This window comes from Brachyhypopomus gauderio, chromosome 5 (genome assembly GCF_052324685.1).
Source record: "Brachyhypopomus gauderio isolate BG-103 chromosome 5, BGAUD_0.2, whole genome shotgun sequence".
NCBI classification, from domain to species: Eukaryota; Metazoa; Chordata; class Actinopteri; order Gymnotiformes; family Hypopomidae; genus Brachyhypopomus; species Brachyhypopomus gauderio.
In genome coordinates, this window is record NC_135215.1 from 13062567 (window position 1) to 13090093 (window position 27527).

The following is a 27527-nucleotide window of genomic DNA, read 5'->3' on the forward strand; positions in this document are numbered from 1 at the left end:
GAAAAACAAAATAATGAACTGTTTTTTTGATTTTCCGATTTTGATTTTCAGTTGAATATCAAATGAACGAATGATACACGGATTAGTCCTGAATTTTGAATGGTAAAATTTGATTTGAGAAAAAAAATTGCAAATAGTCTTTTTTTTACCGTCTTACATTTACATTTAGAGCATTTAGCAGATGCTCTGATCCAGAACGACTTACAAAGTGCTTTGCATCTGTTTACAGATGCATCCTAGATAGTAGCATAGATAGGTCAGAATTCAAGACACTATTGAACCAGACTACTAATTAACTACAGGAATCAATGCCATTACCTAGAATTCCTAATAAGCATAGACTCAAACTAAACAACAGCAATCAAAACTACATAGAAGCATAAATTACCATAGACAAACATACAATTTAAAGAACAAAAACAACAAGAGCTATCTGTGGTGTTAGTGGTCATTTAAGTACTCAACAAACAGATGAGTCTTCAGTCTACATTTGAAGACAATGAGACTTTGCAGTCCAAGCAGATTGTGGAAGATCATTCCACCATCTGGGAGCCAGGACAGATGTTAAGTTTTGTCTTCCGTGAGACTTTAAGCATGGTGTTTTGAATCAGCCATGCTTGAGATTCGGAGTGCTCATGGTACGGATTGAGCTTTGACCATGGACCTCGTGTAGGGAGGGGCTCATTTGTGGCTTTGTAGGCAAACATCAAGGTTTTAAATCTGATGTGTGAAGCTACTGGAAGCCAGTGAAGAGAGTGCAGCAGTGAAGTCACATGTGAGAACTTGGGGATATTGAAGACCAGTCGTGCTGCAGCATTCTGAATCAGTTGTAGAGTTATAATGACCCACAAGTCTGACATGACAAGATACTGCAAATGCACCTTCGTAGCTTCCTGTGAAAAAAAGGGTCGTATTCTCCATATGTTGCAGGGGAGAAATCTGCAAGATCTGGTCAAGTTCTTGAAAGACACTGTCAGATTGTTGTGTGGATTTGGGATTCCTGGAATGGACAGACACTCTAGGGTTTTGCTAGGGTTGAGTGTCAAATGGGGAGTGGTCATCCGTGATGCAATATCCACCAAGCATGCTGAAATACACCCAGAATCTGGGTGCCAGAATGTGGGCAGGAAAGAATTAGCTGACAGTACTTGTACAAAACAATGATATAAGTTGGACACGTAGAGATCTCAGTATCAAAAAGATGGATCTGATGTCTTTCACACAAAAGCCATCATTCACCTTTTCTTGGGGTTTAAAATACTTTCTGTGGTTTCTTTCCATCGTCCTGCTGGTAAATGTCCTGCCATACTCATACAATGAAGTGGCTAATGCAGCCCTGGTGAAATGGTCATGGCGGATCCTGAGAGTATAGTGTCCCAGTCGCAGCCATGATGATGGAACGCTTAATCACAGGAACGTTGTACTAACGGCCTTCATGAAACACGCTCCAGGTCAAACCTGGCGGGAAGATGAATCCTGCATCAGCTAAAGCTGCCTATACGCTACAATATGTGAGCCTAAAAATGGATATATAAAAAAACTAAAGTAGCATAATACCAGATGACCTACTTTCATAGGATCTGCTTAGTGGTATTCTGGGCAACGTACCCCAGCTAACCACGTCATCATCATCATCATCATCATCATCATCATCATCGGAGTTCTCTCTGAGGTGAGAGGGGACCATTTAGTGACATCCAAAGGTTTCATGCTCATAAATAATAATAATATAGCAGCTCATGCATGTCCCTATGACGATGCCTGTCCCACTACAATCGAAAAGACATTGTTCTGAAAGTACGTGATTGAATATGGACACCATGATGCTTTGCTTGAATGGTTCCAATACTGCTGTTTTATTGAATTTTTGGGATAAGAAATAATATGAGTGTGAATTCATATCATATCATATATCATATCATAATTATCACTGCTTGTGGTCTGTGTGTGTGTTGACAATCACTGTAACAATTGATTTTTCTCTCTCTCCCTCTTTTGCCCTCTCTCCCTCTTTCTCCCTCTCTCTCCTTCTGTCTCACACAGGCATTTATTCTTCTTGTCAGATGATCCACTGTAATCCATCATAGCTGCCAATCAGTCAGACATGTCCTTCACTTTGGGAGAGATGTTATAATAATCTCTTATCACCCCATATTTGCCTTGATGCTCCACTGAGACTGAAAAGTCAGAAGAATGAATGAGAAAGAGATAGATGAGGGAGAGAGAGAGAGGGGGGAGAGAGATAGAGAGAGAGAGAGAGAGAGAGAGAGAGAGGTGTCATTAGTCCTGATCTCAGGTGTCATCTGTAACCATGACAAACAGCCCTCTGTAGTCAGACTACTCCTCATTCCTATTCATCTTGATTTTTAATTAAAAAATTTAAAAAACTCAAAACATGGATTTTATCATTATGAATGTTCATTTTAGAAATATTTTTTGCACAGACAATAAAGATCATTTTCTAACCTTTGTTCTAAGCCATTTTGCATATATTTATACAACCTATGTACAGACGATACACCACGTCATCCTTTATTGCTGTTACCTAATATTTGTGTTCTGAAAAAGAAGTCAGAACGTGAGCTCCGCGAGATTCTCCACTTTCCTTTGTGTTTTACGTCACTCTAATTGTGTAATTGTGTGTGTGTGTGTGTGTGTGCGTGTGCGTGTGTGCGTGTGTGTGTGTGTGTGTGTGAGAGAGAGAGAGAGAGCGAGCGCGTGTGTAGATAAGGGAAGGGTTAGAGGTGATAGAGATTACCAGTGTACAGATGTATGCGATTTGTAAAAGGTATTTTGTTGCGTGCTTCGGTTTTAACACAAAAGAAGAAACTTTCTTTACCGACTTGTTGCGCATTTGTTTTCTGTGTCGTGCACTTGTTCTTGCTGTTTCTTAATACCTTCAATATTTAATGCGAGTCACGATCTTTCCTTATGTCTGACGAACTACTGGAGGGGCACTTGGGAGAGCGAGAGCAAGAAAAGCTCTCTGCCGCCCCGTCCCCGCCTTTCTCTGCCGGTCCAACCGGAGAACCTTCGCCACACCGTCAGCTCCACCTCTGCCGGCTGCCCATCCCCTCGGCTTTGCGGCGAGCTTCGGCCCCGGTTTCCCCAATTTTTTATCAGGATTTCGCAGAGCAAAGGTTCAGGGACGCGTTGAGCTGCGATCCACAAAAGTTTACCAAGCGTTTCATCGAAGTGGGCTCTCTGTTCCGCCAGCGTCAGAATGCTCGACTAGCGGCGACAGACAGGAGTCGGTGTGCCCCTTCTCCAAAGCGCGATGGAGTAGATAGCTACAGAGGCGCACTTCAGGACCGCGGACAGCGCTATTCTCGTGGCCCGGACAAAGCGGACTATGAGAACCACCACACGGAATATCGCTTAGAGCCCGTGCACAACTGCGCGCCCCCTGAAACGTAAGTTCTTTCTGTAAAGTCTACTACGGTGTTCAAATGCTTCACACCGACTGGAATCGCGAAAACAGAATGACTACCGCCTTTGGGAAACTGACAGAGAAAAAGGTATTATTCACAGATGCCACCGTCAATAAAAGAGAACAAGTTTAGTATGTTTAACATGATCAACAGTAATAGTATAACCAGCACCTGCCAGATCCTTTCAGTAGTTGTCTTTCTTCCATTAACAGTTACGAGCTCTGAACTGTTAGTAAATAGTAAACGTCCGTATGGGCCTGTGCACAATAGATTGAAAATTGCAGTGAAGTACACAAGGTTCACACTTTAAGTGCTTTGCTCGCATAGATAAGAATGGACTTTTGTCCGAAACGTCCTGTCCCTGGAAACATTGTGTATTTCAGATAGGATAAATTAACAAAAAATAAATTATCACAATAAATTTTAACTCTATGCATCTTGTTAATTATTGTTTTAATATTATTTACTTTTTTACTTCACTCAAAAGTACTGCTCGGTTTAAAGGCCAGATTCCACCGGCAGGAAATAATTAGCCGCTCCGTTTCCGTTTAAGGTTCGCCGGCTTGTTGGAACATGTACGTGACCTTTAACCCGCGCAGAGGGAACTGGTAATAAATAGACTTCTGAATGTAGACCACGCGAAATATGCGAAATTCATTCGATTATACCCGTTTGTGAACTACAATAAAAAAAACTTGAGTTGAACACGCTGACTCGACGTCAAACTCAGGTTTTAATTTAAGGGAGTTTTAAGGGAGTGAATTAGTCGCCGTTGCTGGGGCATCACGGGGGTGGGTGTGTGGTAAACAGCCCATAAAATCTCCTTTAAAACTGTTTGGAGTGAGGTCCTCCACTGTGATCCGTCTACATTCCCGTTTTCATTCAGTTCAGGTTCTCAGTTTGCACATGTAACGCATCTGGATCGCTATTAACCGATAATAATCCAGCTGGCTTCGAGCTGAATGGCCTCTGATTAAGACCTGCAAGAGAAATTCCAGGAGCGAACCCCAGCCTAGTAAGGCAACGCTTCTATAAACTATTTGGACCGAGTCTGTGGGTTGAGTAAGTACATTCTATAAATAATGTGGACCTATCTGTGAGTCGAGTAAGTTCATTTCGGTGCGTGCACTACATTTTCTTATTAGCCTACATTAACAAATCCAGGACTTTTCACAGTGAAATTTTTGAGATAGTTTTAAACGAAAATTGAAATTTGGTCAGATAAGTACCAGCTCGTAACCATATTACCAGTAATGTTTAACAAACACTATTCACGTGCAAGCGGGGTTCGAACTGGTATAAATGCGTAGCTGAATACATCCACGTCCGATGCCGCTGAAATGCGATTTCTGTAACTGGTCAAAATATAATTTTCCAGTTCGGAACTTAAAATGAGATAACTGTTGCCAAAGTTTCCAGGCCTCATTATATCGGAAACAATGAGGTTTATATGAGAGAATCACGTGAGATAGAATCACATGAAAGTCCGTTTCATTAAGAATAGTTGACCACACCCTGAGAAGGAAAAAGTAGCTGGAGATCCTCTTCTTCCTGGAGCGCTCAGCTTGTCTTTGTGGTCCAACTGATGGACCAGAACAATTTCCTTGGCAGAATGTAACAAGTCACCAATGGCATATTTTACAGACAAATTTGATTGGATTGCTTTGGACACATCTTATGTTACTGACAGCTTAGGATTGGCTTCTTTGGGACATACAGTCTAATGTAGTAATTATGTAAATGAACCCTTCAGATATGGGACTGTTAATTGGATGAGGTGACCTGGAGTCACACCTGCTGCACCGGCAGGTGTTTAGGAACCAATGAGGGATGAGCTTCCCAGCAGCCCCACACACACATGGGCATATGCTGTCAGAGAGAGAGAGAGAAGAGCGTGGCCAGGACGCACGCCCAGGGGACATCACGCAGCCGAGACTGCATTACAACCCAAAGAAAGTGGTAATGGTAATAACACTGAATAACAGCAATCTGTGTTTACGTATGTGTGTGTGTGTTATGTCCCCCCTGCAATTGTGAGCATGTCAGAATTACCTGAACTACAGTACAAACCGCATGCCTTATGTATTTGTGAGGCATAGAGTAAGGTGTAATATGTGTCAGAATGACCTGAACTATAATATAAACCGCATGCATTATGTGTTTGAGAGGAGTAGAGTAATGTGTCAGAATGGCTGAAACTGCCACAGCCTTCGTTTATTCTTTGCCTGTGTGGCACAGAAATGTGTCTGTATTTATTGAACACTGTATTTGTTTGATCTTGGGTTTGTTGGTTTGATCCAGGGTCTGTTGGGTTGATCCTGGGTTTGTACCTGGTGCTGTGGGTCCAGCATTCAGTAAATGTGACTAAGACCTGTCTTAACAGTGCCTGAAGGTTCATGGAGTTTTAGTTATTTGATTACATGGATAAGTCAACTTGCATTACAAACCCTCTACATCCCTCATTCTTAATCCCCCTCTCTCTCTCCACCCTTCTCTCCATCCCTCTCTCTCCATCTCTCTTGCTAGATCTAACTGGCCATTTCCATAAGGACACTAGCTGACTGTACAAAAGTGGGGAGAGGAAGGGGAGACAGAAAGACAGAGAGAGAGAGAGAAAGAGAGAGAGAGAGAGAGAGAAAGAGAGAGAGAGAGAGAAAGAGAGAGAGAGAGAGAGAAAGAGAGAGAGAGAAAGAGAGAGAGAGAGAGAGAGAGAGAGAGAAAGGGACAGAAAAAATGGGAAACAGGTATAGAGAGACAGAAAAACAGAGAAAGAGAGAAAGACAGAGAGAGAGAGGACTTTGGTATGGGGAGAACATCAAGGACATAGTGCAGTATGGACAGTATGGTCATTACTCATGACATCATTTTTGTGCTTGTGTGTATAGACATGAGCATTCTGTCAGGTGACCAGTTCATCCCTCATTTCACTCCTTCAGTCCTGAAAAAAAATATGCCTCTCATTAATACTCTCATACATACACACAGCCGGTGAGTTCTAATCTAATATAAAATAATATATTATAAAAAGGACATAACATAAATAATGTAATATCTACTGTCTGGAAAGGGAGCATTAGGACATTAGTAGTATATGCATAACCTACACACACATTTGTGTGTGTTATGTTCCAGTCACATGCACATACATGCATGTGTACACACACACACACATACACACAGAGAGACACACACAGCTTTATCCTGCTGTTCACCTTCACTCAGCATGACACCCACTCAACGGTTCCGTGCTCTTTCATGTCCCCAAGGGAACACGCGTTGCCTGAATGGGTTCCATTTTCACCTGGTTCCCTGTCTGTTTGATCTCTCCGGGCTCAGAGTACTCATCTGGGTGCTTTTCTCTCCTCTCTCTTTTCATCACCCCTTATTTCCTTTCACTCTGCTGAGCAGAGCAATGGCGTGTGGGGCTGGCTGCTTCAGTACGGTGACCTCCGATAGTGCCTCACGCTCACCCGTACTGCTACCCCCCAGATGCTTGTTTAAGCTTCTCGTGGTCATTTAAAAGTGTTGATGTGTTGTGTATAGCACATTTCATCATAAATGCCAAAACACGGTATTACTTCAGTAAAACATCTCCCCAGCAGGAAGCGAGCCAGGCCTGGCCCCGGCTTGGCTTATGGTACAACCACAGATGAAACCTCTGTGATTAGCGCTGTTATGCTACAGCCAGCCTGGGAGATATGAAATAAGATTAGAAGATTAAAATTGAATAAGCCAGAATGTCCTGCAGCACAATGGACAGTAGTAAACAGACCTTTACACAAAGCCATGTGAAAGAAGAACAGACTCCTCCGAGTGTCGGCAGCTCACCACTCTGAATTCTGCTTCATTTCCTTCACCCAGTAGTTGTTTGCCTTCAAACGATTAAACCAGTTGACATTAATTAACACCCAAGTCTCCAGATTTAATTATCATCCATCAAACTGTGTAGCTGCTTGTTGTCATTTGGTTGGGAAAAGGACAAGTGACTCAAGGAGTTTACTCTGCTAACAAGACCAGATTGTCTATGTGAACAATATTTGTTGGACAGCCTTTTGTAAAGTTTCTTTGTCATTTTGTCGACTGCATGCTAGTTGTAGATGCCTACCACAGCGTGCAGGTGAAGGCACTCACCTGTCTCCCTTTAGACCCTGTCACAGTATGTGCAGCTGCAAATCTCACCTTCACCGGACCACGGGACGCACAGACTGAGGCCAGGAAACGATATGATTATGAATTGATGTTGCAGGGTTGGATAATCTGCTTATGTCTATCCCATCATGTTATTATGCGTTCCATTATTCCATAATGTAATATTATGTGCTTTAGACATCAGTACCCAAGTACCATAGTTCTCCTTCCTCAAGTCTTTGGTACTCTAAGATAAAATGTGCAATTCAGACATTTCATCCTTTGAATACAACAAAAAGCAAAAAGCCTTTTCGTCACAAGCACAGATTCTGTTGCTCTCTGTTTCTGTCTCTTGTTTTTCTTTCACCTCTTTTTCTCATGTGTTATGATTTGTCATGAAACGTTGTTTCTTTCCCCCATAGACGGAACACCTTGCTTGATTGAGGGATTGGGAAATAGATTACACTTTTTAGGCGTTTTTGAGTTTTTTGACGTAAAAACATCCTTGACAGTATGAGGTTTATTGACAGGCATGTTGTGCGTGTGTGTGAGTGTGTGTGTGTGTGTGTGTGTGTGCTTCTGAGGCTTGTATTGAGTGAATGGATTTTCCTGTGTTCTCGGTCACCCCCTGAGGATTCAAACAGAAGGCTGTGTGATCAGGGGCAGAGCTGAACTGGCCTCAGAAGGTCACATATGCCTCTATTAAAGTTCAGATACACAGGCACGTACAAAGATTCATGCACAGATATACACTCATATACCTGCAACCATATCTCTCCACCCTAAACTCCAATAAAATGTGGTATTTATGTTTGTTACACACTCTTTCTGCTGCATTTTCTATTTCTAGGAAAATTAGTTTCTTTGTGATGCGTACGCTTGTGTAGGCAAGTTCTAAAATCAATTTAATTGATTACCAATGGCAATGAAATAGGTGTGCTGTAGGACTGTAGGATGACCATCTGAATCCTCTAGAAGTCCTTCACTAGATCTGTTCTTCTAGTGCACGATCCCTGAGGCCAGGTCACCCCACAAGGGTCTTTTGGCACAGTGTCAACAGGATTTGCAATGAAATGCTGAAAAAGGTGTGTGTATGTGTGTGTAGTAGTTTGTAGTGGCTTTAGAGAAGTTTGAATGCGAGGTTCAGCCTTTAACCTGCTCGTGTGAGGTGAACTCTTCAGGCCCTGCAGTGCACATGATGTTTTATTATCACATAGTGACTGTATATGAAGGTTTTTTGTAGGTTGTTTCTGTTGCAGTCTGACTCCTATCCAACCTCTTTTTAGGTCTGAGATGATGCATCGTAGACATACCACACTGCGGGAGAAGGGGCGTCGGCAGGCCATCCGAGGCCCCGCCTACATGTTTAACGAGAGAGGAACCAGTCTCACATCTGAGGAGGAGCGTTTCCTCGATGCTGCAGAGTATGGAAACATCCCTGTTGTCCGCAAGATGCTTGAGGAGTCTAAAACACTCAACTTCAACAGTGTGGACTACATGGGCCAGAATGCACTGCAGCTAGCGGTCGGGAACGAGCACCTGGAAGTGACGGAGCTGCTCCTGAAGAAGGAGGGGCTGGCAAGAGTGGGCGACGCCCTCCTGTTGGCCATTAGTAAAGGGTACGTGCGGATCGTGGAGGCCATCTTGGCCCACCCAGCGTTCGCAGGAGGCCTGAGGCTAACACTAAGCCCCCTGGAGCAGGAGCTTCGTGACGACGACTTTTACGCCTACGACGAGGACGGAACGCGCTTCTCGCAGGACATAACGCCCGTGATCCTGGCGGCGCACTGCCAGGAGTACGAGATCGTGCACATCCTCCTGATGAAGGGCGCACGGATCGAGCGGCCGCACGACTACTTCTGCAAGTGCGCAGAGTGCACGGAGAAGCAGCGGCGCGACTCCTTCAGCCACTCGCGCTCACGCATGAACGCCTACAAAGGGCTCGCTAGCGCCGCCTACCTGTCGCTCTCCAGTGAAGACCCCGTGCTCACTGCTTTGGAGCTCAGCAACGAACTGGCAAGGCTCGCTAACATAGAGACGGAGTTCAAGGTAATCTATCCAGATTATTTTTAATATACTCATGTGGGTTTAAGGTATGAGCTCACCTATCTAGATTCTTTATTACTCCTATGAGTGTAAGGTATGAGCTCAATCTTTCTAGAGTCTTTATTACTCCTATGAGTGTAAGGTATCAGCTCAATCCTTCTAGATTCTTTATTACTCCTATGATTGTAAGATATGAGCTCATCTATCTTGAATCTTTATAACTTATATGAGTGTAAGGTAAGGGCTTATATATCTAGAATCTTTATAATTTATATGAGTGTAACGTATGGGCTCATCTATTTTATTACTTATATGAGTGGTAAGAAGCTCATCTATTAAGATGAAGAGCCTCGTGTACGTGCTCATCTAGATTAGATATTAGTCATACAAGTGTAAGATAGGAGCTCATCTATGTAGAATCTAGAGGTTTTCTATCTAGTATGGTAAGATTATGAGTTTAAGGTAAGAGTTTATATTCCTTATTGCTTACTTATATGAATTTAAGGTAAGATACATTCCGTCTTGATTATATCTAGATGCTTGAATATAGACCAAGAAAATCAGCCACTTCAGAAGGTTACACAAACCAGTATGATCTTTAGTGTAGAAGTTCCACTTAGAATCAGTTCTTCAGCTCATATCCAACAATCTGAGCTGGATCGAGTGTCAAGTTTATGGGTTGTTGGTTTGACTTGCTAAGCAAATAAAGCATTAAAACCTCCCAGAGGAGATGAGGTGTATCATCATGCATGCAGGCTACACACTTAAGGAATCATATTAAATGAAAGGTTTGCGTTTATTACAGAATGTTTCATGTATTAATAACTAAGCCAAATCTCTTATTTACCTTCCTTAGAAAACTTATATTAACATTTAGTTTAGCATTTAAAGTGGAGAGGACAATAATTGCTTGCTGTGGGTGTACGGAGGAGAGGAGGGGGGAGCAGACATTGGGGGTTAATACAAAGGAAGACTTTATATAGACTAAGGCTCAGATGGCACTGGAGTTTGTGTAATTAGCTCTAGCTACAGTGGAGACCTGGGTATAAATGACAGCACAGGGTCCGAATGTGGCTCACTGTAATAATCTATAGACATCTTCATACAGCAATACAGCTAAATTCACTTTTGCAGAGTTGTATAGTAACAAAGTAGAACTACTTCACTACTGTACTTAAGTACTAAAATGCTGTATCTGTACTTTACTGGAGTATTATTTTTTTCTCCTACTTCCACTTTTACTTCACTACATATTTTCCATCAGTTTAATACTTTTACTCCGATACATTTTTTACGTGCTGTTTAATTACTCGTTACAATTATAAACGTGTTAGCTGGCGCTGTCACCGGGTCAATTGGTCAGGCTGTCTTATGAGAAAACTGCGCATGCTCTGGTCTCGTCTCGTTTACTCTGCTGCTGCCTTCACTGAACACTTGAGCTTCGTAATCTAGGTTCACTTGACACGTTGTGACTTCAAAAATCTCGGTGGCTCCGCCCATGCGCGTTGGCCATGCGCGCGGTCGTGTCAAGGTCGTGCGCCTCTCGATTTTTGTGTGTGCGAAGTTACAAGGTGGAATTCATGCACTTGTACGGCACTTTGAAGCTCCATTTTCAGTATTTTCCAGCACCTTCAGCTTAATTTACATATTTATACAAATACACATATACTCAAAATGATTCCAAATAATTAACTTTTTATCTCATTAAAATAGATGATACCGTGTTTGGTAACAGCAGAAGAGCATAATAGTGCTGCATAATAAGCTTGTTGGCATTTTAATGTACATATATTGGCACCTTCCACACCTTCAACATGGAGTGATCGTGGCAGTGAGGGTGAGGAAGGAGACCACCCTGGCCCTACCTAGAGACAGTGTTTGAGGAAGGAGACCACCCTGGCCCTACCTAGAGATAGTGTTCGCGTTTGCTGTAGTGAAAGTAAATTCCTATAGGATGAAGTGCCATCTCTGCCTCCCTAAAGAGGGTGAAATATTGGCCTTCAAAAATTCACCTTCGAACTTGAAGAAACACATCAATGTAAGTTATAAATATAACGCACAGAAGACACACCAGCTTTAGCTGTCAGTAAGCGCTAGTTAGGTTAGATATCTTAGCTAACTAACCTAATTATGTTCATGGTGTGCTGCAGTATTCACCTAACATTAGCTGGCAATCATAAAGCCAATGTCACGCTGAGTTGTGTTTTTAGCAACAGTAAGCCGTATCTGTTTTCGTGCTGACTAAGCATGTGCCCATTTTTATAGTGTAGTGTTTTTATAGGGTAAGGGCATTTATTGAGGGTAAACGCAGGGCAGTAGGCTCACTCTTAGAATCCGATGGACGGATTTTACGTCCAAAATACACCTCGTTTTCTCAGCTAAATTAAGGCGAACTTGAACTTCTGCGTCAAACCTATGACATAGCGGGACATACAGTTGTGATCAAATTTATTCAACCCCCACTGAAATAAAGTGTTTTGGCCAGTTTGACATTGATTTTGATCATTTCAGTCATCTTATTTACAATTATATCAAAGAGGCACTTATAAATTAGACAAACATAACATAATATTTATGATGGAATAACCACAAATGTCTTTACTGTGCTCACATCATTATCAGTTTTATTCAACCCCCTAGTGACATTATTTTTTAGTACTTAGTACAACATCCTTTTCCAGTTATGACAGCTTTCAAGCGTGAAGCATAGCTTGACACAAGTGTCTTGCAGCGACCTATGGGTATCTTAGCCCATTCTTCATGGGCAAAAGCCTCCAGTTCAGTCACATTCTTAGGCTTGCGCACTGCAACTGCCTTCTTTAGGTCCCACCAGAGGTTCTCAATTGGATTTAAGTCTGGTGATTGCGATGGCCACTCTAGAATGTTCCAGCCTTTCATGTTCAACCATGCTCTAGTGGACTTGGATGTGTGCTTCGGATCATTGTCCTGTTGGAAGGTCCAACGTCTCCCAAGCCGCAGGTTTGTGACTGACTCCATCACATTTTCCTCCAAGATCTCCTGGTACTGAAGGAAATTCATGGTACCCTGCACACGTTGAAGCTTTCCTGTACCATTAGAAGCAAAACAGCCCCAAAGCATAATTGACCCCCCGCCATGCTTCACAGTAGGCAAGGTGTTCTTTTGTTCATAAGCCTGGTTCTTCCTTCTCCAAACATAGCGCTGGTCCATTGTCCCAAACAGTTCTAATTTAGTTTCATCTGACCACAGTACACTGTTCCAAAACCTTTGTGGCTTGTCCACATGACTTTTGGCATACTGCAGTCGACTTTTCTTGTTCTTTGGAGTCAGCAAGGGGATGCGTCTGGGCGTTCTGGCATGGAGGTCTTCGTTATGCAGTGCGCGCCTTATTGTCTGAGCTGAAACTTCAGTGCCCACATCTGACAGGTCTTTTTTCAGTTCCTTAGCAGTCACGCGGGGATTTTTCTCCACATTACGCTTCAGGTAGCGCACAGCAGTCGCGGTCAGGATCTTCTTTCTGCCACGACCAGGTAACGTTTCCACTGTGCCCTTTAACTTGAACTTGCGAATGATACTTCCGATAGTGTCTCTTGGAATATTTAACAACTTCGCAATCTTTTTATATCCATTGCCATTCTTGTGAAGAGCAATAACCTCTTCTCTTGTCTTCTGGGACCATTCTCTTGCCTTCACCATGCTTGGAAACACACCAGTAGATGTCTAGAAGGAGCTGAGTATCACAGTCCTTTTAAATCTGCCTAATTGGTGCTTATCATGCTTGATTGCTACTCGTTGACATCCACAGATGTTTTCAATACCTGATGGAAAACACTGGAATGAACCTCTGTTCTTAGGAGTGGTAGTCGTAAAGGGGTTGAATAATTGTGTCAATGAAGAAATCACAAAAAGGCCATTTAATACTTTATGACAAAAAAAATTGATGCTATCTTAGTTGCATTTAGTTCTTTAACAAGTCCTTGTAAGATTTCATTATGAACACAATTACAAATGTGCACTGAATTCCATAAAACCCTTCGCAGCATTGGGGGTTGAATAAATTTGATCACAACTGTAGGTTATCTGTTTTTTGTGTACAAAGTGTAAAAGGCCAGTTTTTAAAGTTGTTAATTGTTTGTACAGAACACTTGTATTTGTGGTCTTTGATTTGTAAGTGATATATAAAAACAATTGATAATCAAACTTTGACGGCTTTCTTTAATTAATTCAAAACACAATACTTTTTACTTTCAGTACTTGAGTAATACATTTTAGAATAAACTACTTGCAATACTTAACTACAAAAAATGCTGAATACTTCTACTCAAGTCAATTTTTTGATAGAGTACTTGTACTTTTAAGTATGGGTCTCTAATACTTTATACGACACTGCACTTTTGTCATTCTTGCTAGGTAGTACAGGTGATGTAAGCTCGCTGGAGGGATGTTAAGTTTATACACAGCTTGCTAAAAGTGTCAGGCTCACCTTTCAAATGTGTCTGCGTGTCTGCTCAGTGGGAACTGGTGCTGACACCCGTAGCTGATGGAAATAAGAGGAACTAGCTCTACTAGCTCTAGACTAGGTGGAGTCTCAGGCCACACCCCCATGTTGAGCACTAGTCTGGTGGTGATGGAGACAGTCACCTATTACTCTGTTCAGGAATAATTAATGACTCTCAAGTTGTCTGTCATTCAAGAAAGAGTTGTGTTGCTCTAAAAATTATCATCAGAATACTTTCTTTGTCAGTGATCTTTGGCTTGTTCGAGTAATAAGTATAGGTATTGTTTATTGTTTCTTCTCTAGTTTTATTCTTTTTGCTGCAATTTGCTTACTGTGTTGTGCTAATGTTAAAAAAAAAACATTTAAATGTACAGGTAACCAGGTAGCAGTTCTTTCTTCCTGTTCTTAAACTGTCCGTATACTGTCATTCCTGTCATTCACACAACTGATGTAACCGGCTGCAGCAGAAACACTGGGCAGGTCATCATGGCGGTAAGATCATGTAGGCTTGATTACGGTGTGATTGGGTAACACCTCTTTAGACCAAAACCGTTTCTTTAGTTTTTAGCCTTGAAAGAGTAACCCATCATTTTTTAATAAAAACCACCATAATTCTGACTGCAGGGGGCAATATTTGTAAGCAGACTCATTATTATCTGACTATTTTATGAACAGTGATACTCTCTCATGAGGCATATGAACAATCTTTTTTTTATAAATGTCTTAATTTCAAACAATCTTCCCTGAGACTCCTATGTGACAATAATAATACTAATACTTGCCTGGACAAGCACAGATACACTCAGAATCAGCCCCATGATGCTGCTTCAAATACATGAGTGCTGAGGTGGGGAGAGACGTCAGACACCTGCAAGGCCTCCAGGGCTGTAATGAGTCGTGGTGGTGTGAAGGATGACCGGGGGGTCAGGAGCCAGCGCTCTGGGCTCACCATGCTTGCGCTTGTGAGACAGAAGTCGTAGGGAAGTGAGTGTCTACACGCGATTCATTAGAGTAGCACCGTGGCGAGCGGTTTTAAGAGCTGTAGCAGCCTAGCAACTGCAGTGTGGCGGATTAACGAAGTAACAAGTCTGTCATGGCTAAAGAAGTAGCGACTATGTGAAGTGCTTTTGTACAATCTGGCTAAGAGAGAAGTTAAGAGGGAGCAAAGAGGCAATCAAGGCAAAGGTGTGCTTTGAGTCTAAGATCTAAGAATAATTTCTCATATTAATAAACAATATAAGTGTATCCAAACATCGTAAAGATATACTGAATAAACCCACTGTGTGCACGTTTGTCATTATGTGTTATAATGGATGTTGTGGTAGTGGCAAGGATTCTAGATTAGCATGTTAGCCCCCATCAGTTCAGTGGGGTGGGGGGGGGGGGGGGGGGGGGGGTGGAGTGGAGAATGAAGCATTCACATGCACCTCCTCCCTGATGCCTCTCACAGCCCCATGTGATGGCAGTGTCACACAAGGGCCTGACATTTTCAGGGCCCGTCATCCATCACAGTGTCGTCAGCATCAGAGCGGGGGGGGGGGGGGGGGGGGGGGGTCGTTGGAGGGGCAGATCGAGGGTTTATCTTACATCTCTTGGTTTTATGTTGTGCACCCAGTTTGACTGCCATATGATAGAATCAGCCAATCAGTAGTTGTTGGTTAATGGCTCACACTTTGTTGTGGTTAGAATGACACCAGCTTTGACGGGAATTGTATCGATGAATTAGGAATTATGAATTAACATGAATTAGCATGTCAGCTCTTGCATTTCAGATGAATGGCTACTGTGGCGATATAGAGTACCACTGGGAGAATGATGGAGTTCACACTCAAATACTGCTATCCAGCAGAACAGCTTCGACATCATTCTACTGCAAGATTACAATATTTACTTGAAAAATTATACAGAATTATGCAGAAAATTAAACTGAAAATTCTAAGCACAAGAACATTAATGAAAGCTGAAAGGTTTCTTGAATTATTCCTACAATCATCTCGTAATGAGTCTGTTCATGAGACAGTGAAAACATAGTGTGGTTGTTATTGTCACACAGATCTCTTCCATTACATGTAAAGCAGGGATCTCCAACCCTCCCCCTGATTCAGCTGATTAAGGTAATTAGGGCCCTCATGGGTCTTTAATTATCTGAAATCAGGAGAGTTAATTTAGGCTGGCACTAAACTCTACAGGAAGGAAGCTCTCCAGGAAGAGGTCTGGAGATCCCTGGTGTAAAGGGTCATCTAAGGTGTACCGTTTCTTTGTGTAATGTGTCATAGTGACCTGCACCAAGGGGCTCTGACACCTCACTGGCTGTAGTGCAGGCCCTGGTGAGTGTGAGACCCAATTCCTTTGGTACTTATCCACCCTGTTAATTGGGTGTGTTGGGCTAGGCATCTGTATATATGAAATTACTTGTTAGGTTCCCCAAGGATTCATTTTGGGGCTTTTTAACAAACATTTGCTACCACTTCCTTAAGTAACAAAATATTAGCTATCAGCTGATGATGAGCAGTTTTTTATCACTAAATATTTTTGTTTCTATTAGTTTACTGCTCAAATGCATTAGTGATATAAACACTTATATACAGTATCTAACAGTTTTTACAATTAAATACCCAGAAGACAGGTTCTTATTACTGCAGGTGAATCACAATGGGAAGATGTACACGCTTATTTAAAACTCATGTGACAGTAGCAGGGGGTGAGATGTGAGGGAGAATCAGAGTGGCTTTTATCTCCATAATATATAAAGACAATGAAGGGGCACTGCAGTGAGCTGACTACAAGTTAAGAAGAACAAACACACTGGCAGTACAGTGTGTGTGTGTGTGTGTGTGTGTGTGTGTGTGTGTGTGTGTGTGTGTGTGTGTGTGTGTGTGTGTGTGTGGGCATGTCTGCTGCCCCATGACATCCATGAATTTGGAAGTCAAACTGTGTTAAGAATCTAGTAATTTTTGAGATTGAACTCAATTTTAGAAATCAAATTAGTAATGTTTGTTGACCTACTTCTGTCTGCTTAATAGTTCAGGACATTCATTCCCTTTGTTAATATCCAAACTTGGTTATTGTGACACCCTTTATTTAGTCTCATTATACAGTTGCAGTTGGTTTAGTCTCATTATACAGTTGCTGTGGGTTTAGGTTCATCATACAGGTGCAGAGGGTTTAATCTCATTATACAGGTGCAGAGGGTTTAATCTCATTATACAGGTGCAGTGGGTTTAGTCTCATTATACAGGTGCAGTGGGTTTAGTCTCATTATACAGGTGCAGTGGGTTTAGTCTCATTATACAGTTGCAGTGGGTTTAGTCTCATTATACAGGTGCAGTGGGTTTAGTCTCATTATACAGGTGCAGTGGGTTTAGTCTCATTATACAGGTGCAGTGGGTTTTGTCTCATTATACAGTTGCAGTGGGTTTAGTCTCATTATACAGTTGCAGTGGGTTTAGTCTCATTATACAGTTGCAGTGGGTTTAGGTTCATCATACAGGTGCAGAGGGTTTAATCTCATTATACAGGTGCAGTGGGTTTAGTCTCATTATACAGGTGTAGTGGGTTTAGTCTCATCATACAGGTGCAGTGGGTTTAGTCTCATTATACAGGTGCAGTGGGTTTAGTCTCATTATACAGGTGCAGTGGGTTTAGTCTCATTATACAGCTCATTATGCATGTTCTCTTCAGTTAGTACACTGGTTACCTGTATCTAATGGATCTGAGGTTAAGATCCTGCTACTCTTTGATCATGTTCACATGATCTACTTCAGGGAAGGTGAACTCCACCGAGGGCACATAGGTTATCAGATAGTAAACTATTAGTCATCACCAAAACATGATTCAAGAGTGGGGAGTTTACTTCTAGTTACTATGGCTGAAAGCTCTGAAACTCTCTCCCTGAGGACTAGAGAGTTGTTCAATTCAAACACATGCTTAAGAAAAAGTTTAAGATCAGCATTAATTTGAAATGTTTTTTGCTCTATTGCGTTTTTCTATTTCCTGTCCATTGTTGTGCTTTGGCCAGCCCCTAGCCAGGAGAACACCAATCACGTATCCCAATCACTTCATTACTCCCAGTCTCAAGCTTATTGATTTGTTGCACACACATGTCTCTGACTGCCTTCAGCCCTGTTTAACCCTTAGGTTAAGCTTTGCATAATCCTCTGAGGAGGACTAACGTCAGGCCCCTCCACATCTACATCCCTTTATCTTTATTATTTTGTAGTTCATTTTCTGAAGCACCATGAAGCACTGTGAATCATGAAAGGTACTACAAGAATAAAATGATTATTATAATTATCAGACTGGAGATTACTGTACTGTACTGGGGGGGGGGGGGGGGGGTGGCGAGCGTAGATTGTTGACGGGGGTGGGGGGGGGGTGTATTGGACAAAAAAATAAGTATCTTTTTTTTTTTATATAGTTGGCGAATTAGTAACTTGTGTGAGCGTGTGAAGACACGCACCACGAAGATGTAGCAGTGTGTCACCCTAAGAGCTGATGAGGTAACCGGGCCACGACACAGACCGTTAGTGCAGGTGAGCGCGCGGACTGGTTGGGGAGCCGCATGAAACCAGGCAACGAGCCTCAGGTTGGCCACTCCTGCTGTAAGACATCCTACATTATGCACGTATAGAAGGGTAGGCAGGAGTTTTCAGAATTCATTGTGTATTTCATGGTTACAATCCATTATTGTACATTTGTAGCCTTGTACTGTACACTTTTATATTTACACCATACATTGTGTGGTGGTTTGATTTGAGAGGAGGGTTTGTGTAGTTTGTGGGAGTTTGTTTTGAGAGGAGGGGTTGTGTAGTTTGTGGGAGTTTGTTTTGAGAGGAGGGGTTGTGTAGTTTGTGAAGATTTGATTTGAGAAGAGGGGTTGTGTAGTTTGTGGGGGTTTGATTTAAGAGGAGGGGTTGTGTAGTTTGTGGGGGTTTGATTTAAGAGGAGGGGTTGTGTAGTTTGTTTGGGTTTGAATTGAGGGGAGGGGTTGTGTAGTTTGTGAAGATTTGGTTTGAGAAGAGGGGTTGTGTAGTTTGTGAAGATTTGATTTGAGAAGAGGGGTTGTGTAGTTTGTGGGGGTTTGAGGGAGAATAAAAACAGGATCTGTGGAGAGACATGTACATGCAGCAGACTTCATCCTCTCTAGTGGGCAGAGCCTGGTGAGTTTGACACAGTGTGGCCTGACACACATTGTCCTGATGGCTTGTGGGATAAAGTGTGTGTGGAGTGTTGCCGTCCTACACCTCACACGGCGGTAGTGTTGGCTACACATATCATGAGCAGGATGTGTCTGTCTTTGTGGCTCTGCTGTGGCAGCATTGTAGTACAGCTCTAGAAGTGGTGTGAGTGTGGTTTTGATGAACCGGTGTGAGTGTGGTTTTGATGAACCGGTGTGAGTGTGGTTTTGATGATCTGGTGAGTGTGGGGTCAATGAATGCGCAGCTGCAGTATCAGACAGGACTTTTGCTGGTCAGGGTGTTCTCTACGTACGGTGAGGAACTCTGAGCTGCTCACCAGCTCCACTCGGCTGCCTGGTGCGGTGAGTGGGAGGAGCTCTGTGCATGTCTTCCTGAAATCAAGTAAGTACATGAGTGTAGAATCACTCTACTTTAAATTTGAGAGATCAATACTTTCTTTTCATTGTGTGTGTGAGTACGTATATCAGTTTTACTTTTAGCTCTTGTCAATAGGTAATTCAACTGAAATGTTCAAATATTCAAATATCTCCTGTGGATAAGAATCACAAGGTGCCTCCATTAATTTGAGCACAACCATTTCCATTACTTGAGTAATAATAAGTATTTTTTCACCCTATTACATATGAATAATTCATACAAACCGAGCTCACTGTATCGCTGTAGGGTACATGCGCATGTTTGCCAGCGAGTGTGCTTGTCTGTCAGCTGCTGTGACCGGGCCTGGCGTCCTCCGCCTGGACCCTGTGGATGGCTCTTCGCCACTGGACAGCTGTCAGTGTTGTGTTTGGCTAATGGGTGAGACTGCAGAGGGGTCCCCTAGAATTTGTGCTATTCTTTCTTTGTCATTCTTTATAAACTCTTAATATTCCACAATCATGTTATGACATTTTTTATGAACTCTAAGGGCTCCAGAATAGTGTTATCATTTTTTATAAATGTGCACAGCAAATTAGAAAGAAGACATAAGGAAGCACCTGGGGAATTCTCTAGTAATTTCTACAAATTGCTCCTGTTACCGAAACCATTAGCACAGCTAAAGTATGACAGGGTTACTCTATTTAAACATTGGGAAACACGGTTGACTTTATATCTCTAGAATCTTAATTTCTGTTTGAACCAGTGATGAGATTAGTGTGTGTGTATGTGTGTGTGATGAATAGTCAATTTAATGTAATATATACCTCTTTTTGCCCCTCCTTCACATCTCTGTCCCTCTCCACATCTATCTATCTATCTATCTATCTATCTATCTATCTATCTATCTATCTATCTCTCTCTATCTATCTATCTCTCTCTCTCTCTCTCTCTCTAGAATGAATATCGTAAGTTGTCCATGCAGTGTAAAGATTTTGTGGTGGGGATTCTGGACCTGTGCCGAGACACCGAGGAGGTGGAAGCCATCCTGAACGGCGACGTGGACCAGAACCCACCGGCGGAGCAGCAACGGCCCTGCCTCAGCCGGGTCAAACTTGCCATCAAATACGAGGTTAAGAAGGTCAGCTGGCAGTGCCTCCTTTAAGCCAGCCAAAGCATAGACCTGTTCTTCCAGGAGAGGGGAGGTTGAAGTCTGGTCAAGCAGGGCTTTACATCACTGCTGTCAAACCCTCAGGCACATTCTCACTCCTCCACCATGTTCCTCTGGTCTCCAGTGCACTGCTCTGATCACAAACTCTGTCTTGATACTCTTCTTGATTTGGGACTCAGAGCCTGATTCTGATTCTAGAACAAAAAGAATGACATCTGATTCTAGAACAAAGAGAATAACATCTGATTCAAAAGCAAAGAGAATAACATCTGATTCTAAAACAAAGAGAATGCATTCAGTAACACTGACCAATCACGTACATTTTAGGGATATATAACTACATAGCACAGATTAGACAATGAAAAATCTCTTCACAGTCCTAAAATGATTAATTAGACAGCAAACTATATTTGCATCTTACAAGGCACCTTTCACTGTAGAGCGCTGTCTATGGTGCTGAACCTCAAATGAGGTACAGCTTTGTTTTTGCTGGTTTTTAATGTGTGCACCTCTTCTGGAATTTGATTATCTTAATTCTCTGGTCCTTAGTTATCTCTTTCACTTATACTAAATGTCAGACTAACTCACATAGTGTGTGCTTGCTTAGTGTGAGTGTGTGTGTGTGTGTGTGTTTGTGCGTGCGCGCATGCGTGCATGTGTATTTGTTTATGTGCACACAGGAGAGAGAGAAAGAAAGAGATAGAGAGAGAGGGAAGATGCGATGTGAATGCTAAGTGCTGTACTATTCTGGAGGAGGGTGGCAAGATGGCCAGCAACATTGTCATTATCATCAGCACCCAATCAGAGCTCTTAGATTAGGGGGCTGTTACTGTGGCAACCAGGTGCAGGGTTAGGGTGACCTTAGGGTTATGCATCCATTTTGACATCAGCATTACATGGAGCATGTCCAAACAGGGCAGACTCAGCTTGAAGTATGCAGGGCAGTAGCTCAGTTCTTCCAACGTTCAAAGGATCATGAGTCACTAGGCGCAGGCATGAGAAGATGCCCATATGTCCATTAGTGAGTGTATGTGTGTCGGGAGGGGTCTGTCTGCCTGTCTTTATCGTCCCATTGTGTGGTGATGGATGGATGGATGGATGGATGGATGGATGGATGGATAGATGCTACTGCAAGTATACAGCAACAGGTCTTAATTTCTCCCTTTTCAGCTTGTGGATTATGAGACTATAGACTGAGCACTAATGTACCGATCTCTCACACGCACACACATAGTGCCTGGTGTACTGTATATAAATGACAAAATGCCTCTATATATTTTTTCACATACATGCTTCAGGCACTGTGTGTGCATGAGTGGGCAGAAAGAACACTCCTTCATAGAATTACAAGGGAACTTTATATGCAGTGAAATAACTGGCATAGAAGACACTCATGAGTTCAGGATGGAGGTCCTAATTAGTAAGTCTTCTACCCAAAATGCTTTGCGTAAACTGATTAGAGTTAGGCGTAGTGTTAGTGTTGGAAGACCTGTTATCAAGTGTGTGATTTAAAAGAGTGCAATTACATCTGAACTCAGTTCAGTTCGTCTCTGATCTGAGTGTTATTAAGATTCCTTTGTGCTCACTCTTTCCAATAGCAGGAACCTGCACCAAGATCTAAAGAGATCTTTCCATGCCATTGTGTCTGCATGTGGTTAAATGTGTCCTGCTTCTGATTTCTATTTAAATGTGCATAAAGTGAGAGATTAGGTTCATATGCCAGTTAGAAACATTACAGTTTGTTAAGAGGGTTTTGGACTGGAAACATAGTGCTAAAGGTTTAATACATTAGACCATAGTATGTCACATTATTCTTTGTGTGTGTATGTATGTGTTTGTGCATGCCCACACACTCTAAAATAACTTTAAATGTCTCTCTGCCCCCCCTCTCTCTCTCTCTCTCTCTCTCTCTCTCTCTCACTCTCTCTCTCTCTCTCTCTCTCTCTCTCTCTCTCTCTCTAGTTTGTAGCACACCCTAACTGCCAGCAGCAGTTGTTAACACTGTGGTATGAGAATTTGTCTGGTCTGAGGCAGCAGTCTGTAGGGGTGAAGTGCCTGACTGTGCTGGGTGTGACTGTAGGACTCCCCTTCCTGGCCATAGCATACTGGATTGTGCCCTGCAGCAAGGTACCAAACACACACACACACACACACACACACACACACACACACACACACACACACACACACACACACACACACACACACACACACACACTAATATCAGATTAATTGTGTTATTCCCTAAAAGCCCAATCATTTGGAGTGCTGTCTACAAGTGTGTGTGTGTGTGTGTGTGTGTGTGTGTGTGTGTGTGTGTGTGTGTGTGTGCATTCGCCGAGAGAAACATTTTCCACAATTACATTTCATTATGGCATATTCCTTGTCTCTGTCTCAATTGTGAGAGAGATTTAAAGATGCAAAGAGAGAGAGAAATATAGGGGGTTATAGAGAGAGAGAGAGAGAGAGAGAGAGAGAGAGATGACAAGGTTTCAGAGCAGGCCTGAACACCACCAGAGAACACCACCAGACAAGAACAGAGCAGACACAACACCACCAGAGAACACCACCAGACAAGAACAGAGCAGACACGGCACAGACGAGAACACCACCAGACAAGGACAGAGCAGACACAGGACAGACGAGAACACCACCAGACAAGAACAGAGCAGACACAACACCACCAGAGAACACCACCAGAAAAGAACAGAGCAGACACAACACAGACAAGAACACCACCAGACAAGAACAGAGCAGACACAGCACAGACGAGAACACCACCAGACAAGAACAGAGCAGACACAACACAGACGAGAACACCACCAGACAAGAACAGAGCAGACACAGCACAGACGAGAACACCACCAGACAAGAACAGAGCAGACACAACACAGACAAGAACACCACCAGACAAGAACAGAGCAGACACAGCACAGACAAGAACACCACCAGACAAGAACAGAGCAGACACAGCACAGACGAGAACACCACCAGACAAGAACAGAGCAGACACAGCACAGACGAGAACACCACCAGACAAGAACAGAGCAGACACAGCACAGACGAGAACACCACCAGACAAGAACAGAGCAGACACAGCACAGACGAGAACACCACCAGACAAGAACAGAGCAGACACAACACAGACGAGAACACCACCAGACAGGATCATGCAACAGCCCAAGTGCTACATGAGGAACGAAATCCCTGAAGACACTGGGAGTGATGGCATGATGCCATCTCAGCTTTCTGTAATCCCAGAGCCAGTAATCAGTCACTGAGCCAAATCAAACCAGCCTACTGTAGGAACAGGACCAGTTACGCTTTGTGCTGGAGAGAGAAACGACACTGATTCTACTGGCTGCTGTGCTGCCAGGTGTGATGACCCAGTCGAGATGTTCCAAATGCCTGCTGATTGCACAAACCTCTGGTATCTGCAGCAAAGTAGAGCAGGCATACATAGATCAACACATACACAGACCTTGCTGGCTTTATTGATAGGCTTGTTTACGTGGCAATGAAAAATAAATGGTTGACTACATGCCAGAAGCAATCAACAGTGCGAGATCATAGATTGTTTGTGTTTGTGTGTGTGTCTCAGTGGCATTTCCAGTTCAATTTAATTGAAATCGCTTCAAGGAGGGTTTTGTATATGTGTTGGTTTGTGCATGTATGTGTGAGGCCATTTGTCATCTTTTTCAGAATAATAGAACAAGTAACTTACACTTTGCCATACACAAACACACTTCTGTACACAGATTTCTAAATTGCACTTTACACCATACTGTTCATTCAGTTTTCTAAACACATTTTGTCCAGTTGCTGTAAAAATGATGTTCTAGATAAATGCAATATATGCTGCTTTTCTTCCTTTATCATATATAAGGAAACATATATCATATAATCATTTATATCATGTAATCATTCATATCATATATATTCCATTTTTATATTTCTTCTTCCATTCATTCTGTCACTCATCCTGTGTGCCACCCTAATTCCGCCTGTCCCATTAAACCACTCCCCCTCTGAGTCTGTCCCATTAAACACCTCCCCTTATGTTCCCACCCCATTATACTACTCCCCTTCTGTGCCCACCCCATTAAACCACTCCTCCTCTGTGCCCGCCCCATTAAACCACTCCTCTGTGCCCGCCCCATTAAACCACTCCTCTGTGCCCACCCCATTAAACCACTCCTCCTCTGTGCCTGCCCCATTAAACCACTCCTCCTCTGTGCCCGCCCCATTAAACCACTCCTCCTCTGTGCCCGCCCCATTAAACCACTCCTCTGTGCCCGCCCCATTAAACCACTCCTCTGTGCCCGCCCCATTAAACCACTCCTCCTTTGTGCCCGCCCCATTAAACCACTCCTCCTCTGTGCCCGCCCCATTAAACCACTTCCCTTCTGTGCCCACCCCATTAAACTACTCCCCCTGTGTGCCCGCCCCTATTCCCCTACTCCTCCTCTGGGTACCTGCCCCTAGCTGGGCCAGATTCTGAGGAGCCCCTTCATGAAGTTTGTGGCCCATGCTGTCTCCTTCACCATTTTCCTGGGGCTGCTGGTTCTGAACGCATCTGACCGCTTCGAAGGGGTGAAGAATCTTCCCAATGAGACCATCACAGACCACCCTCGCCAAGTCTTCAGGGTCAAGACTACGCAGTTCTCTTGGACAGAGCTCCTCATCATGAAATGGGTGCTGGGTAAGCACTGATGCATGCTGGGAGATGGCAAGGATGTGGTGTGTTCTCCAGAGTCGTTTTGAACTTACTTTGTATTGTAACAAAGGCATTGATTACTAATATTCTCAAATATGATGTCAAAAAGGTCTTGCAATCAACAGTTTCAAGCTAGTACATGCATATTAACGTTTCTCCCTAATATAGAGAAGCTTATGGGATATAGGCACACATGAGGATGGTATAGTTCTCATCAGCTGTGTTGACTGTATGTTGTTACAGAGGTTAAAGCAGAGGCTGCAAAAGAGTGATTTTTATAAATAATTTTAAAACATTAATCTAACAGACTGATCTAGACACTAAGACTGATCTCCAGTGCTTCCCAGAAGAAGTTGCAGCTGGGACATTCCAGGTTCAGTAGATAAGGGTTCAAGGATCATTCCAGTCCATCACCTTTCTTGCTCATGGCAAGGACAGGCAGCCCCACACCTGTCTACACCAACCTGCACCGCATTAATCCAGCTACTGGGAGGACAAATGAATGAGTGAGGACACTCACACTTGTACAGAGTAATAACAACAACCCAACTGTAGTTAGGGTACATGTAGAACGAGATTAGGGTACATGTAGAACGAGATTAGGGTACATGTAGGAAGAGGTTAGGGTTATATGTAGGAAGAGGTTAGGGTTATATGTAGGAAGAGGTTAGGGTTATATGTAGGAAGAGGTTAGGGTTATACGTAGGAAGAGGTTAGGGTTATATGTAGAAAGAGGTTAGGGTTATATGTAGGAAGAGATTAGGGTTATATGTAGGAATAGATTAGGGTACATGTAGGAAGAAGTTATGACTTCTATATATTTCTATAAGGTATATAGAGTAGATTTAACTCTGAATAATTGACACTCGGAGCAGAGTTGAATTTACTCTGTGTGGGGCGGGACCAATACATATCTATGAGAAGTCAAAAACGACTCTGTCAATTTTACTGTGTAGGGTTATATGTAGGAAGAGATTAGGGTACATGTAGGAAGAAGTTAGGGTTATATGTAGGAAGAGATTAGGGTTATATGTAGGAAGAGGCTTTAGGAATTGTGCAATGACGGTCCTGCTTATATGTGATCCTGAGATTTTGGAACTTCTGCTGAAGAATCTGGGTGAATTCAGACAGTGTTGAGTGGAAGAATAAAGGACTAAAAGCAATAGATGGAGGGCTGGTAGGAGTGGGTCAGGGGCGTTAATACCTCACCACTAGTTTTCCTTTTGCTCTTCTCTCTCTCTCTTCCCCTCTTTCATTCCCTCTCCCTCTGTCTCTTTCTTACTGTCTCTGTCTATCTCTTTCTCTCATCTAATCACCTTTCTACCTGTGACTTTTTTCATTCCTCACTTTTATCCTGGTATTATATGTTTGTGTGTGTCTGTCTGTAATGACACAGTTCCACCCTTATTCCATCTTTGGTGCTATTACCAACAGACACTGAGGTGTGTGTGTGTGTGTGTGTGTGTGTGTGTGTGTGTGTGTGTGTGTGTGTGTGTGTGTGTGTGTGTGTGTGTGTGTGTGTGTGTGTGTGTGTGTGTGTGTGTGTGTGTGTGTGTGTGTGAGACTCTCATACCAGCACACAAATTGTTGCAGGAGATGTGATTCAGATTGCACACTATATGCTCAAAAGAATGTGGACACCCTTTCAGTCTATTGAGGTCAGGTGTGTTTTAGCCACAGCCACTGCTATTAGGTTGTAAAGATTTCCAACATAACATGATGCACATGTGCATGGACATGGGTAGCTAGAGAGAGAGAGAGAGAGAGGGGGGGGGAGACAGAGAGACAGCCAGAGAGTTAGAGATACAGTGGGAATTAGAGGGACAGAGAGAGAGAGGAGTACTTTGGTGAAGAGCTGGTACGTGAATGGTTGTAGCCTGTGTGCTAATCTGAGCTGATGAAGGGAAAGGTGCATGGTGTTAAAATACATGAAACACTATCCCTCATGTTTTGACTGGGAAACCATGTAGATAAATTTCATATTCGCAAACCATCTTTTCTTTTC

At 42.8% G+C, this 27527-nt stretch overlaps 1 protein-coding gene across 1 annotated transcript in view; it reads left to right on the plus strand.

Moving 5' to 3' along the window:
• Positions 1 to 2865: 2865 nt before the first annotated feature.
• trpc7b (transient receptor potential cation channel, subfamily C, member 7b) overlaps positions 2866 to 27527 on the plus strand; it is a 55090-nt gene continuing 30428 nt past the window's right edge. The window contains exons 1-5 of the mRNA XM_077005811.1: positions 2866 to 3413; positions 8846 to 9608; positions 20593 to 20775; positions 22768 to 22932; positions 25291 to 25507. Coding sequence (XP_076861926.1) covers positions 2932 to 3413; positions 8846 to 9608; positions 20593 to 20775; positions 22768 to 22932; positions 25291 to 25507 — 1810 coding nt within the window. The 5' untranslated portion in view covers positions 2866 to 2931. The remainder of the gene's footprint in view (positions 3414 to 8845; positions 9609 to 20592; positions 20776 to 22767; positions 22933 to 25290; positions 25508 to 27527) is intronic.